The 17,045-nt window shown below is 36.2% G+C and overlaps 1 protein-coding gene and 1 long non-coding RNA gene across 10 annotated transcripts in view; both read left to right on the top strand.

The window, feature by feature from the left end:
• The window catches only part of Nachralpha6 (nicotinic acetylcholine receptor alpha6), a 227,708-nt gene that overhangs the window by 92,432 nt on the left and 118,231 nt on the right, over positions 1-17,045 (top strand). For all 9 annotated transcript variants that reach the window (XM_083093599.1, XM_083093595.1, XM_083093600.1 and 6 more), the window contains one exon: positions 13,707-13,816. In XM_083093599.1, coding sequence (XP_082949725.1) covers positions 13,707-13,816 — 110 coding nt within the window. The remainder of the gene's footprint in view (positions 1-13,706; positions 13,817-17,045) is intronic.
• On the top strand, positions 5,555-7,532 carry LOC145968245 (uncharacterized). The gene is made up of 3 exons (XR_014437699.1): positions 5,555-5,836; positions 5,975-6,102; positions 6,246-7,532. It is a non-coding gene; the product is annotated as an uncharacterized LOC145968245 (long non-coding RNA).

Here is a 17,045-nt window from a genome sequence, read left to right as displayed (position 1 = left end):
CCCAAGATCGCGTTCTTCCTATCTGTCTAATCTTTGCAAAGTGCATTAGCTCACTTGCATTAATCTACAGCCCTCGACCTGACTCTATCATGCCCAACGTTGACCGCCCTCGCCCGATCCTTGGAAATGTGTACCTCGATACACACTTATGCACACGTAGAGACGCAGCATACATACATGCGCATCATCCATCATAACCTCCCCTCCATCCACCCCTAGTCGGCATTAGCATAGATTCACCTGTGAGACACGATGCGTAGAGAATGATAGGCGCCACTTGATCCCCCTAATTCGCGTTAATGTCGAGGCATGAAAGACGGAAATCCGATACTGATTACAGATCATCGATATGATCCGATATAAGATATGATTACATCTATGTGAGATCCAATTGATACACATTTGTACTAATTCGGTAGATATTTAAGTTTTTTACGTGTAATTTAAATTTTATTAGATTCAAGAACACATACACAACAATTGTAATAAAGACAAAAATAATTGAATTTTTTTATCGTGATTAAAAATTAATGAATTATGAAAAATAGAGGATAAAGCGATTAAACAGGTCATTACATATTCAATGAGCAATTGCGCAGTGCGCAATTTTGATGTACATGTAACATGTGTGATGTTTATTCTTTTAGAAATGCATTTTTACTTCCTCTAGTAATACAATTTGCTGAAAGCATAAAGCTGTGCCGAGATAAGATGCTTAGAGACAGTCGAGTGCGAGGTTAATGGATACTTTTGCTGATAGGATATCTTCTTATTTAGAATATTTTTCAGCTCTTTTCTGTGATTAGGACATTAAACACCGCCCAAGAGCGTGCTATACATAAGTACATAATAATATACGCGCATTTGGATCAAACAGTAATTAGCTACGCAAATAGTACGCAAACACATCATACATGCAAACACTGAATATATGTAGGCGAATTTACACAGAATGTTTTATATCAGTTATATGCTCTCTTTTAATTGTATATTTTTTATTATATATTATTCTTTGTGAAAATATCTTTAAATATCTTAAAATATCTTTTTAAATTATTAATGATAAAAAACAAAAGGATTTTAATAAGCTAAATATAAATTTCGCACTTTTGATGAGTAACGAAAAATCAATGAATTAATTAATATAATTTGTTTTTCAAATAAATTTTAGTGAATTTACTTTAAAAAATCTTTCAATTTTAGAATATGAAGTAGCAATCATTGAAAATTAAAGATAGAAAAGATGACATTTTATCGAAAATATGCTAAGAGAATCGATCCATACAAAGTTGGTCATCGAATTCGCAGTTAAATAAAATTCATGCATCAGTTCAAGACATTTTGCAGTGTTATACAAAAGCGTTGAGTTTCGCAAAACTATCAAATACGAACTTGCAATAGATGTCTCTTTTATAGAAAGAGACTTTTACCATCTTTATTTCTGCGCAAGAAACTTTCGTCGAGTTCGCTTCGTGAATAGTTCCGTCATTTTTCCATGCGGATGAATCTCATTGTGTGATTGTCGCTACAGATTATCAGAGAGCGACGTATATTCTTCGACGACAGTATGTCTCTTTTCTCGACGAAGGAGGACTATCTCTAAAATTGTAAATTTTACTTTGAATTTGCCAACTTTATCAGATAGATGCTTTCACGACTTGGCGATTTAACACGCGACAGTATTAATTGAGAACGAAAGGAGCGATCATTTGGAGTGATTAAAATCAGACGAGTATTTTCTCGATGCTGTGAGCAATCTCCGAATAATCTTTCAACGTAGATTTTCTAATTATATATAATATGCTTCTTTTTTTAACAATTTTACATTTTTTAATGTTAATTTAAATTTTAACTTAAAATTGCATAATTGTATTTGAAATCGCGTAAAAGTATTGAAATAACATATATGTGCTATACTTATTCAGATGCAAATATAAACATAGATGATTGTGCATACCATATTAGTTTAGTATTAAAATAAAAATTATTTATATTAACAACATTTATTAATTACGCACATACATTTTCCGTTTTATGTAATATTAAATTTTATTTTAAAATGTACGACATGGAATTTACTGGGATGAAATATGGCATTTCCAGAGAAATAGCCTTTGTGATCCATTTCATCACGAAAGGTTAAAAGCAGCCGCGTGCCATGTAAAAAATTGGAGCGCGTCACGTCTCGCGCATGACTGCATTTACATGCACGCGGTATGTTTGTCCTACGAACTGAAAATTATTATCCATACTTTTGCGAACGTGACGGCTCATCGTGAAAGAGTAAGACAATTCGTAAGAAAACCGAGAACGGACGTCTGAGAAACAAATAGCACGCGTAACAATGACATTTTTAACAAAGAGCTCAATCTCGCGAGTCTGCTCGTGTAAAAATTCGGAACGGAGTTTGACAAGCGGAAGTGAACGCCGAGTTCGTGTCCGATGTTTCCAAGAAGTTCGACATGAAAGCTGCATATACAGAGAACTCTCCTCCGTATCTCTCCAGACACACCGGTGGAAGCCCCACTTGCAGATTAGTGCCTCGTACATAAACGTGCTACATATTATATTTCCCAAAAGTTTCTCCGCACTTAGCGATGGCTTCCCGAGATTGTAGTTGCACTTTGCATCCGTTAAAGCACGCGCGCGCAATTGCATCCCCGAAATCAAGAATGCGATACACGAGCGAACGAGTTCGCAATTTCTGACCGTCTCATTTACTTTTACGACTCGTATTTATATTCTCTTTTTAAATCCTCCAATACAAATCGCATTAAACATTTGTGTTCGCTACTTGTTACAATTGTTTACGCGATGTAAGTACAACTTTATGAGTTAGAAGTAGTTATACATTTGCGTCTCTAAGTATAAATTAAAAATCGAGCTATTAATGTCGAGCAAAATGACTACTAACAATTCTGAATAATTTTCTCTAAAAAGAATGTTCAATCAATTTCTGAAATTGTTTCTAAATTATTCGATCCGTTCGTAGAGAATGAATTATCTGCAGGAGACAATCGCGCCGCTCCAAATTTAATTAATTCAATTTGAAAGGCATCGTTACTGCATGTCTTGCTGTCGATATAATGAAATAATGAGAAAATGTGGATGTGGAATTACGAGCATTTCTACGTTTGCTCTTGAAGCAGAGCTCTAATTGATTATTTTAGACATTCTTAATTTTGAAAGATCTTATCTGCATTCATTCCTACAAATAGATTACTATTTTCACTTTACGACAGCTTGAAACATCTTTCACACTCCGATAACGATCCCGATTAAACGATCGCGAATTCACATAACGCCAAGTTGGTCGAAATTAAACCGCCCGCTCTCGGAGAGATGCGATTTATGACAGAATTAATTATTCGAGCTGAATAAATGCACGGTGTCGCGAACGCCCCAAGACACGCGCTAATTAAGTAAAAATATTTACGTAATAAATGGCGCCGTCGCGTTTCCTCGAGCGTGTTCAAATGCAATGGGAATAATCTCGATCGACCGACAGGCCCCACGACATAACTCTATAGAATATATTGCTCTATACGACGAAAGTATTGTGCGAAACTCGTTCTGAAGATTCAACTTAAATTCGCCAATTACCACGCGCTATTTTCATGCACAAAAACCCTTCGTTAGATAAGAGTTTGGGTTGCTTGAGAAAAGTTCGAACGCAAACTCTCTCCAATCCTGCTCCTCTCTCTCTCTTTTCCTCTCTCTAGCTCGTTTGTCCTTCGTCAGTGCATTCGCAATTTCATCGGTATGCAAATAAGCAGCCGACGTCGTATCGTTGGCAGTAAACAATTGCGATATCGCCACCCGCTCTCTTGCAAGTTATTTAATATTATATTAGGAGAATTGGCTTTTCTCTCTCTTTTCTCTCTTGCAACGTACTCGATTGGCGCGTGCACTGCATTTCACGCGAGTTTGTTTTGTGTTTTTTCACAACCCCATAATTGAATATTTTCTTTGATTTGATTGGCTTGCTGCAATAGTGGGGATAATTGCAAATGTTTCAACGTGTCGATCAATATTATGGAGTATGAAAATTTTTTCAAGGAATTAATGGATTAATCGCATATAATATTAATACGTAAAGACATAAAATAATTGGAAAGGAGATTTACTGTCGTATGTCGAGAATCGCGGGCAGTCTAGTATGTCATGCTGATGATCCCCTTATTTCAATCTTATGTGACTAAATGGTTTATGGAATGTTGCTCTCCATCGTTTCTGGTATCTCACATCCGAAATTTCGCCCTGTAGAAACGCCCTGCAGCTGTCCGACACAGGATGCCTGCAGATCCTGTTAACGTTTCGCAAGCAATTATCCTTAATTGCCGTGCGCATCCAAAATTTTGTTGAACTGCAGCGGTGCTTTCCCTTAACACCGCCCTGCAGGACCACTCAACCGGCGACGTCACAATTTCAGCAGTAATTATCCCTAATTCGCGCTTACATCCAAAGTTCCGGTAAAGGACGTGCAAGCTCTCTCACCATAATTGCGACATTATTTTACTTCTTTAGCGAGATAGATTAATGCATTTTATATGTGCATAAATCGTCAGATTTTTTTAATCGATTAATTAAGAATTTTTCGCGTACATTGCCATTCAATACATTTCATTCATTTAGTCGGAAGCAAAATTTGACGCTCACGTGAGATGAATCCGAACGATTGTGGCTGCAAAATTCGTGGTCCATGCCTCTGGGACACTAGCAATTATATCGCTATTCTGTTATCCTTCAATTTGCGCTACATTTGAGTCGCTGACCAGAAACACCTCTCAAATTTGCACCGGATAATATACTCAGGGTGTGATAATTTGTAGAATCACGCAGAATATAATGCCGTTGATAATTCATTCACGTTAATGCGCATTATGCGCTAAAAGCATTCGAATGTAATTGGAAACTATTCTTCTCACATTGAACTCTTTGTATGATATTTGCCGGAGTTGCGCTTTCAATTAAACTGAAAAAAATATAAATATAAATATAAAACTAAAATATAAAATTAAAATATAAAATTTTTAAATATAAATATAAATTGAAAGAATTAATACTTTTGATTATACGCATATTGTAAGAAGGGAAAATTAAAAAAAAAACAAAAGCAATTTAAGAAAAAGAATGATTAAAGAACAGACGAATTATAGAAAGATAAATGTTTTATTTATAATTATATAATTTTACAATTATTTATAAATCGTCCCTATTCAAATTCTTGCAAGTAAAACGTTTCCCTTATTTTATCCTCTGCTGAAAGAGTGAGAGAAGATACAAAGAGGGATAAGTGTTAAGATCCCATTCATAGATTATCGTACATATGTGTGCTCATATGTGTGTATATATAGATTATCGTACACATGTGCGTATATATGCGCTGCGGTCAGTTAGTTATCATTAAGAGGATTTACGGCAGTGTGAACGTCTGCTCAATGAACTTAGGAACGCTTGATGTGCATTCATTCAAGGAAAATATAAACGTTTTCAAAGAATAATAGAATGTAAACTTTAGTTTTTCAGCAGTATTACATGCGTGTAAGAAAATTATGTTGGTTAAATGCACAAGATCGCGCAAATCGAAATTCCAATTACAGAAGTACGAAAGGGAAAGCGACATATGTAAATCTTGTTTTCAGCTACAAATCATAATGCGATACGGTATCAAAGCGATTGCAATTATATTAATATCAGGTTACATCAACCAATGACGTGGCACACTCACGTTGTATTAAATGTTTCGAATTATCCACCTATGTCGATTAGTGACGAACCCTCTGTAAGGATTAACAATTCTGAAACCAACGAAGAGTAATGAATCGATATAATTGTAAGCGAGAAATTAAACGTCGTTTCATGCGACGTGCAATCACAACTGTTATTGCAAATGTCTTGATTTATTTCTACAATTTTATTCGAACCGTTCGATGAGCAAAACGTAACTTTCTATCATCTTTCGCAATATTAGTCTGCATGGATGAAGATTAGATCGTGGATTGGAGTCTGACTAACAAGTCTGAATATCGATACGCGGTGGCGCTTATCGGACTTAAGAAGCGGGAATTAAGCTAATAACGTCGTGGCAAGTTTGGAACGGTAAGCTTGATTAATAATCGCGGGTGTTTGCTTATGCACAGCCGTGAGCGAATAAATCTCGCAAGCGACATATACAGAATATAGTATGTACTACGTACGGACAATCTTTTATCAAATTTAATTTTATTTTATTTCGTGCGCAGCATACACGATCAAATCTCGCTGCAACGAATAACGACTCGAAGCAGCCTTGACGTTTTCCATCATCTTACCTTATTTTACTAAATTACTCACACGTTTATCAAAAAGATCTATCTCGCTGTCTCGAAATTCAAAGAAACTTCAAACTCTCATCTCTCGCAAGAATCTCATCTCAAGCCGTTTATAAATTATCGCTCGTAAATCCTGAACAAAAGAAGCGCACTCACGTAAAATGAATAAGAGACAAGACGCGGGATACCGATGCTTATACGAGGGAGACCTGCAAGACCTTCCTCGAGCGTGTATATCCTGGTCCGGTGCATGAAATTCTTGCCAAATAAACGTTGGACATGTGCATTTGTACGCGTGTACTGCAATCCCTAGCTGATATGCGGGCATAAACCGAGGTCGGGATTTGAAAGTACAGCTTACGTGTCTTCCCCGCGTTCCTTGTTATACCGAGATGCAAAACGAATAATGCATGACAATGCATGTAAAATAAAAAAAAGTCCTCCGGGAATAAAAACGTCACGGTCGATAGAAGAACGAAAATAGAAGTGGAAAATTTAAATCTTGTGTACGCATCGGGAGGAAGGAAGAGGGATGAATCGTGTCGAATTTGCCGAATCTGAGCATGCACGATTCTTTGATGGAAAACTCGAACTAGAGTACCAAGTACACATTTGTTTAATTTACAACCGTTACACAAGCAAACGCGTTCTGTCGATCGGGCAACAAATCGTCAAGCGTGCCAACACAACTAATTGCGAGCAGAATACTAATTATTATCCGTTCGTTTCTAAGCGCGCGGCCATTGTGGCGGCTCGTCCCAAGGAAAATCCGCCAACAATGAGCTCTCTAAATAATATTCCGTTTAATCGACGTTTAAAGCTTATTATATACAAAGTCGTGTTCCCGCGCAATTATCTACCTGTAGAATGTTGTTCCGCGTGTATTCCCTGACCTATGCCATATTCCCCGAAAATTCAATTAATCGCCGCGTGTTGCGAGTCTCACATGTGTAGACACATGGTGCGCGCGTATTCACACGTCCGACACAGTCTCGTTAAAATCAAGCATGGTGGAAACCAGGTGTGCTTCAACAATGTCCGTTGCGCTTAACCGAGATTTGCGGCTTACACTTAAACTTTGAAAAGCATTATCTTCTCATCCGAAAAGTCACCGACTAAGCTAGCCATGTTTTCGGTATTCAATTACTCGCCGTTTTCTCGCGGGACTAATGACATATGTAGCTTGAAGGTTTCGCAAACAAGCTCGGAGCATGTAAAATCGTGAAGGAAATAATTCATGGAAATAAAATTCGGGAGAATAACTTTTCTCACCACTTTTTCTAAAATCCATATCGATTATTCATCGTTATGTTACTTCCTCAAAATGAATCACTAGGATCTGCTGAAACTGTCGGACACTTTTAACTCGCTGTATTTTAAATTAATAGATTAGATAAATAAATGAGGAGAGCTGTGTATTTCTCTCTTCTCTTTTTCTCTTTCTCTCTTTTGGAAGAAAACAATCTGCCGCAACAAAATCGCGCACACTTGTTATTCTCCACGTGTGGGACGCCGAATCTTTCTTCCGTTGAAAAATGCGGTGTGGTTATGTAAAATATGAGGGTTATATACGTATATATGTATAAAATACGAATCCTCTACGGGAAATCGTAGTGTTACCACACGAGTTACCATATATTTCGCGAAATTAACAATTTAGACTAGTATATACGATCTCGAATGTCGTCGTAACCTATCTAAAGTCAACCGGCGCAAGTTAACTGGGCAATCTCCTTCGCCGCATAATCCAATAACTCTAATTATCCTAACGAGATCAATAATTTCTCCTGTGCTATTCCTCGCTACGTGACGACATAACCAAATGGCGAAATTTCTAGCCATTATAGTATGCCTTGATTATTCGATAAAAACGGACGTCGATAACTTTACGGTTACGACGAGATTTTATGTAATGCCATAGTATAAAACACATGATCAAAGTTGGCAAGAGCGTCCTATATCCTATGTATGACAAGTATTTATCCGATAGTTAAATATTTATAATTTATCTTTTTATCTTTAGATAAAATTATTTTTCTTTAATTTCGTAAAATTATTTTTCATCGAATATCCTTTTTTTATTTTTTAGACGTTTATGATTTTACATTGCGCTCTGTATACGATGTCATATTTCATTTCCGTGCGACTATGTCGTATTCGTCGTAACGTAAATCTATATGTGACACTCCGAAACAGATGGAAATCATTTTTATACTATACCTAGCGTATCACGTAGAGGCTTCAAAATGGTTGAAACATATAATGGATAAAACAACATACACAATATATATATATATATATATATATATATATATATATATATATGTATATGTGTGTATGTGTGTGTGTATATTACACGCGGTAAATTCATAAGGATTCAATTTAATAAGATTCAATATTGCAGTTGACAGATAAATATTTACAGAGTAAACGCAGCGGATTAATAAGTGCGATATATCTAGAGGAAAGAAAGATTAAAAAAGCGTACGTTAAAATAACACAGAGTAAAATAATAGATAAATATACGTTATTATTCGTTACATATGAAAGGGGAAAATATTGCGTCGATTCGCGCAAAACCGTCAATTACTCATCGGTAATTCACTCTGCAAAGAGTCCGGCGCAGTTAAGCGCAAGGGTGCTCTTATGAAATGGCTCGCTCGTAATTAATTGGCGTAACTTGATACGGCGATTGCATAAATCACGGCAAATCAAACTTGGAATATATACGTATGTGACCGTAATTTAGTATCTCGACTCGCGGACGAATCCAATCCTCGGAATCGCCGTTCTGGTTAGCGCGGTGTCACGAGGAGTGTGCGGGAGTCTGGATAGGGTTGCGGTTTCGGAAGATCGTCGTATATAGCGGTCCCCGACCTTAACCCGAAGCACGCATTGCATTAATGCGCGCGCGAGGGGGCGGCAGAATGCATACGCCTACCCATTGTGGCCGTCCGAAGATGGATAGCATGTGTGCGTAGTTAGCCGCACATACTATTCTAGCCACGAGGGAAGAACGCGTCCGTAAATTATGATTTCTTAACGCGCTATCTCTAATGAATTTAACGCGACGATGAATATCGTTATTTCCTTCTTTTAACAGTGAAATAGAATAAGGCTGCTTTTCCGCTGCTTCTAAATCAACCGGAATATTGATACAAAATATCTTTTGTCATCGATTCTGCAGCGTTTATAATGTTATGAGATAAAGGAAAAACGTGTGCACAGACCCGATCCGATTGACTTTCGTTTCACGTCGATACAATATATCTTTGTGCGAAAGCAGGCTGTGAACCGCATGCCACTTGTCTATTATGACAGACACTACACTTGTGTGTATATAACAAAGATATAAGAAATTGTTACAACACACTGTAACATCGTTGCCGCTCAATAAATGGCTAAAAGTTTGATTCGATAAAAGTTTCTCTTGTGTAAAAGAAAAATATACTGGCTTTCTAAAAGTTTTTCCTTTGATAGAAAAATCTGTCAACAGGCCGGTGTACTTCGCTTTCGATTACCAAATGTAAAGTTACATAAAGTTTCTAACAAAATTGTCTTTCTTCTGTTATAATCACCTTATTTTTTATGTTTTTATTTTGTACAAATATTAATTTACAATTTACACTTTTGAACGATTCGATATTTTAAAGTATGTAAAGTTTATATACAGACGAGCCTTTTCATTTCTTGTTATTAATTCTAATACTCGCGTTGTAAGATAAAATACTTGGACAAAGCAAAAATTATCTAATAAATCGAACTATATTTCTCTCTCTCTTTTTTTCTCTCTCTCTTTATACAAGTTAAATACTTTACATACGTACAAAGGCGAAATATTTAATAAATATATTCATATTTTTAGACATATAATTTTTTCCAGATATATAACTTAAACGATTTTTATTAACAGCCTACGTTAGTAACACAATCATGGCCGATGACCCCATTTTTTTCTTCTGCATCGCTCTCATCGTTCGCTTTGACGTGGAAAGGGTTCGATTATAGCATTAAGGTAGTAGCTTAACGCCCCGGATGGCGGAAAACGCGAGAATTATGGCTCGTTAAGTATTACGATACACAGTACACAGGGAGTACAAGAACGGGAAGTTAAGTAATAACGTTCCGAGCATTCGTTGTAAAACTAGCTTCGTGAAACAATGCGACGGATTTTTCCTCTAGAGATTTCCGACTAACTTGGAAACTATGTTACCACGTCCTACATAATGCTATTATGGTAGAGAGTTTGTATCTTAGCACGATATTAAATAAGTAAATATAAATAAATCGAGTAGAGTCGCTATCGTTTAGAAATTAGAAAATCGCTGGTAATAGTATATTAATAAAAAAGGAGATACTTGAAATTCATTTGCCGTAAATTAATATCGCACCAAAGTTGACATGTACTATACATCGCAAAATTAATGACATAATGTAAATTACATTTTGATTGATCATACAATCGGTATTATTCCTCATTACTAGTTATTACGCGATATTAACAGCGGTAAATACTAGCATATTTCATTAATAGACGTGTGTCAAGTTATATACTCCATATTTAATTTGCAACTTTATTTTTGATATAATCCCTATAATATTAAAAGTATGATTTTTGTTCTAAATTAAAGAGAAATATATATATATATATTTCTTTGCAGTATTTTATTATTAAATTTATCAGATTATGATGTACGAGGCGTATTTAATCTTACGAAATAATATTTTGATATATTTAAAAATATGTAAAGAATCTTCCTCCCTCTCTCTCTCTCTCTCTCTCTCTCTCTCTCTCTTTCATTCTTTGCTCGCTCAAATACTTATTAATAATATTAGATTGTTTTTCTTATTCCTTATAGTTCATTATTAAAAATGTTTGACAGCAACATTAAAATATATAAATTTCATTAAAAATAATTTAAATATTGAATAAAAAATATCTTACTTTATTTTATAATTATTTACTTTATTTTTAGATATTATAAACAATATGAAAATACAACATAGCTAAAATTCGCGGTACGCGAATGACTTTTTTGAAAAGTTACGGCGCAGGAGGACGGAAATCAGCGGGCATTTTCAACGATATTGGCGTAATTCAACGCGACGAGTGTAATAAAATAGACGGTCGTTGAACGTGAGATGAAATTTCATTTTTCGGGAAATGTCGTCGTCCTCTTCGTCGAGTATATCCTTCATTACATCGCGTTTCCCGTGAGTCGCGGGATACGCGCCGTAAAAGGAGGACCGCTATCGCGCGGAAACGGAAACTCTCGAAAATCTCGGCGAGAAGAAGGAGAATGAGACGCCGTCGGGCCCGGCGAGAGAGGACGGATACTTTCATCGTGCCGGGCACGCTGAATTTCTCGTTTGTGCAATTCAGCCGCGTAATCTAATGAGCAAATGCCGCGGACTTACTGCGCGCGCGCGTACCGGAAATTGAAGTATACATTATAAAACGTGCTACCGTGGTGGCACCGACGGCGGTGCGCTTCCTATTCGCAAAACTAGGTCGCGCATGCCGCGTACAGGCCTTATCCCCGCGAATTCGCGAACTTCGCACCCGAATGTGAGTTGCAGTTTTCTGATTCGCGGCCGACTATTCCGTCTCGCCTGCTGGAGCGATGAATATTTAGCGACAAGTACGTGACTCCGTTGAAAATATCCGAGCGGAGCGGAAGGGTCGACGGTTTCCAGAAGGAGTCCCGGCGCCTTCCTTCGTACAACGTGACTCGCTACCGGGAGAATATGATTTATCGAGTTTGCGAGATATTTACAGACATATCTTTCTCCGCATTTTGATCGTACAATACGTTTCTCCGATAATAATTTTTCGCATAAATCGCGCGCTTTACAATAACAGCGCGGCGGTGGATTAAAAACGCTTACAGTTATACATGTAATACGCAAGATATAAATGAAATATAGAGTTACATTCTCGCGTACAAGCTGCGATAATTTTAATTTAAATTTACTCAGTTCTCTGTATAATGCCTTCGAAGAGATTGCAGTGATATTATTATTGTTATTTTTGTCTGCTTATCATGCGCGATTTACGTACCGCATTTACGAGAGCACGTAGTTTTATCTTCGCAATTACAACTTTCGCAAGATTCATCTCAATTACCGAACATCGTAGTCGTAAAACGCATCTTCGCAAGAAATTTGATCGTCAAAATTAAATGCGACTCTTAAATTCTATCGGTTCCTGCCGAGACCATCGAGCTGACAAGACTGTCCATCGAGTTAAAAATACTCCATTTGTTTACTCCGATTAATGCGATGAGTTCGTAGCCGATTTTTCTTGACCATTCCATGAAATTTCGCTCAACTTAGCTGGTCAAACTTTGTCGAGGGAAGTAGAATTTACGCGGATAATTAATCTTTCATATAGCAAGGGGGGGGGGATTAATTACCTTGTGCAAATTTATCCGTGGCAAAGGGAAGCTTCGGGAATCCTTGGGCTCGCATTACCATGGATACCTGAGAATGTACATGCATGCACAATTTAGAATTAGTCATATTGTCGAAATTCTATGGAGATTTTGTAGAAAATACACATTAAATACAAAAACAGACTGTAAAATTATAATGTAGATGACAACATATTTTATATCGAGCAATCGAAAATAAAACATAACAAAAAATAACACATACGCTTATTCAATTTATTGTATATTGCGCGTTACATTAATTAAATTAAACAAATTTTTGACCGCAGGGAATAGCCTCTTGCACACATACACACACACACACACACAGACACACACATCATACTATATAAAATTTTATCATAAATTATTTTTATTTACTATACAAGATGTAGTTGTACTATTTATGTGCGTGCTGTAGTTTGAACGCAGCGATAATATAAACGTCAAAGCGAACGTTAAGCACGCGCGTATATCGATTTTATAATTATATTACTTGAACAGAGGAACGAAAATTGAAAATTACGCGACCATTTATTTTGCATAATGGGGATTGGTCGGAGGAACACTCATCGCGTTTATTAAGCGGGGAAATTGTACTTATAATTAGATCTGAATTAATAGCGCCTCAGATTAGCCATTTCATATTATTTTATATATTATTATTAATTTTCATATTTCTCTCGTATCTATAATAGATATCTTGATATCTAGATACTCATGCAGGACGTATACATATAAAGCGATCGTTATACGATAATCATCTATGTTTGTTTTCTAAGCATTGATCTTACAATTAAAGATTTTTTTAATGAATATTTCTATTAAAATTTTCAGATAGACAGTTTTATCAGAAATTTTATTCTCATAAAATTTTAAAAAATATTCAACTCATTATGAAATATAACATCATATCTAAAAGAGAATTCAAAATATAATTCTTTTAATTTTATGTGTGTAGGAGTGGACAGACTACAACCTTCAGTGGAACGAGACCGAGTACGGCGGAGTGAAGGACCTTCGAATTACGCCGAACAAGCTTTGGAAACCGGATATCCTCATGTACAACAGGTAATCTGGCCTCGTTACACCTGCGTAGCGACTCTCATTTTGTATTGACAAGTCAGTAGTCTCGACTAATAACATTTGTCAGGAGTATTTCAGTTTCGCGCGCGCGAGAGGAGGGGCGTCAGTCTCGTAATAGAATTTTTAATTAACGCGGGCGGATAAAACGACGCGCTTGTAATCATCGTGTTAATAAAGTATCCCTAATAAAAAGACCCGTAAAATACGCGTAAACTGATTTTCCACGTGTTGAAATTGCGCTACTTAAGATAATTTTGCGCGATTACGTTTGATTTACGTGAAAATATTTAAACTGGTAAAATCGAGGCAACTTTTAATCAATAATAATATAAAAAAAAACCTCTTTTTCGCATCAAATATCCGAGAAGATGATAGTCGAAAAACTATCACGCTCTAAATAAATATATTTAACGACATCGCGTTACGTCGAATTCTCACTCGTTAGCGCAATTCGTCGTGATTTATTAATTTAACTATAATTGCAAATGAAGATAGGCCACGAGACTTCCAGTACCTCGATCACGATTCCGAGCTGTCAATATTTCAAGCGTGACTATTTACCATTTTCGCGGAAACGTTGAAAAGCTCCACATCCGTGCAAACAAATTTACATCGACTTGTAAATAACGTATTACGAGAAAATCGCGAAAACGTGATTGAGAAACGCGATCGTAAAGAAATGTGCGGTTTAATTATAAAAAAAATAAAATACGCGAATTTTATTTGCGTCCCAAATGTATATCACATACGTTAAGTTCTTCTGCCAGACTTAACGACTAACTTATTCGGAAGGTACAACCCCCGTACGTCTCCTGTGAGGGAAAAAGAAAGAGAATTAAGATTTTTAAGAATGTTTTTTTCAGAAAAGCTGCGAGACGGCTAAGAAATAGCGCGGCAATAGCGCCACTGCAGCAAAAGTTTTTTCATTAACTTTAAGTTCGCTCCCTCCGGAGAGAGAGACTCCGTTCGGAGCGTAAATTATTTTCGATGTACCTCGTACTCTTCTCACGTGCCGTTACAGTATTACAAATGTAGTATAAAAAAAAAGAAAAGAATCGAAGGGTACGTAACTTTTATTCTAGTGTTGCTTCGCATCTCTTATTTGAAAGTATTATATATATATATATATATATATTATATACATATATATTTTTTTATTGAAATCCCTAAAGTGCATGCGTTTACTTGAATCCTAGTAAGAGCCGAGTATATATATTATATATTTATATACTTGTACTCTATGTATATCTCTACATTTTTCATTTGTAAATATTGTATCCACGTAATTATTGATCCCGATCGTAGAAATCTCTCTTATTAGATCGGATCGACTCGTTTCTCGCTTTTGTATCGACTACGTACTCGGCGTATTATACGATTTACGTCGTCTCGCGAATGATGAGGCACAAAATCGCCAAGCGAGTCGAGCCAAACTTTTTCGAACGCAGTTATTACGCAGATTTTAATTAAAAGGCTAGAGTAACGATTGCATAAGTGCCGATCATTTTCATTTCTCGAAAAATTCTAAAGTTGGCCACGTCGTGGAGAGCAGAAGAAATGTGTTTTTGAAGTGTCGCGATATTTTACAACTTGAAAACCACGCGATTTGAAAAAAGAAAATTACGTCCACGAAAATCAAATCACTTTTTTGTCCTTTTTCGAAGCGATCGACGCTGTGGCCGGCTCGCATTTTCAGCCATTCTCTCTATCATAGCCTCTAGAATAATTAGTCTTAGGTACTTATAGGCTGCAGAGCTATATACAACAACCACCAGATCGCCGTATGTGAGTGCGTTTACGCAATTCACATTCGGTGATCTATAAAATTAATACGTCCGTCGCTCACTGTCAATCGATTCGCACGAGAAAGAAATAAATACGTAAATCGCTTAATCGAATTGCTTCATACCAGTTTTCGTTTCCCGTTAACGCGATCGATGCATAAGTCATATGTTTCCTGATCGCTTGACGCAAAGCAATCAGACGGAATGGAATGCGATCTATTGCGAATAATAGAGAGCAATTTTGATAATCGATGAAACATGTGTTATCGAAAATTTCATTTTTTATAACGCGTCCATACAGCATACACGCATTGAGTACTGAGTAAATAATCCTATCGTGATTAAAAACAAAATACTATATGTATAAATTTGGCAGTTTAATTGGTTTAAAAATAATAAATGAAATATATATAACAACGTTTTGATTTAGAAATTAAAAGGAGGAGATTTTTTTCTCCATTTTTCATAGGAGTTCCAATTATTTTCGATCACTTCGTAGATTATTCGTCGTTTGACCCAAGTTTAAATTAGATAATCGTCAACTGTCGGCGAACGACTGAGCTGAATAGCAATCAAATGCGATTAGAGAGAGAATCATGATCCATTTCCAAAATTAAATCTTGAGATAGGTAGAAATTTTAGCATAACTTGTAACAAAACATTTTTCTATGCAAAATTTTAAATTAGGGTTGTGTAATCAAAAATTATGTTTGATCTGGTGTAATAATTTCTTTTATCCGTGTATTATAATAATTAAATACAGTTATAATGTATTTATAATATTGTAAGAAATAATAATTGGACAGTGAAAAGCATTTAATGACAAAATGACTCCCTCGGAAGCACTCAAATAGGCAATAAAATTATATCGTGAATTAAATAAATAAATAAAGAGAGATGATAAAACCACTATATTTTGTGTATGAATAATTTTAATGCATTCTCAGCAGTGCCAAAGATACCATTAAATTATAAAAAATGGAAATAATTATAACGATTTGAGTATAAAATTCAATTACAATTGTTTTAATTAAAATACTAATTTGTAACAAAGAAATAAGCAGTTAAACGATTTATTTAGTCTTGAAAAAATGGGGAGTAAAGTAAAGTGTGTCGTGGGGATAGAGAGAGAGAGAGAGAGAGAGAGAGAGAGAGAGAGAGAGAGAGAGAGAGAGAGAGAAACAGATAATATATGAATCGAAAGTGCGACAGGAAAAGTGAAGAACAGTAAGTAGAAAAGAAAGAAGTGGTCAGGCGGACAGACCGAATCCACCTCCGACCGCAACTAACAGCAGGCCAAGTTGTTAGCCAGCCCCGGGCTGCCGCGAGAGAGATTTCTCGCCGGCGCGCTGGTAAAGTGTGCGGGATCGCTTCAATTAATTAAAGTCTCGTCTCGGTGAAACTTTGCCTTTGTAGGTATCACGGGAACG

Source organism: Camponotus vicinus, unplaced genomic scaffold, assembly GCF_025532165.1.
Source record: "Camponotus vicinus isolate PSW18456_S1 unplaced genomic scaffold, iyCamVici1.0 SCAF_3, whole genome shotgun sequence".
NCBI lineage: Eukaryota > Metazoa > Arthropoda > Insecta > Hymenoptera > Formicidae > Camponotus > Camponotus vicinus.
This window is presented reverse-complemented; position numbering and strand designations above follow the sequence as displayed.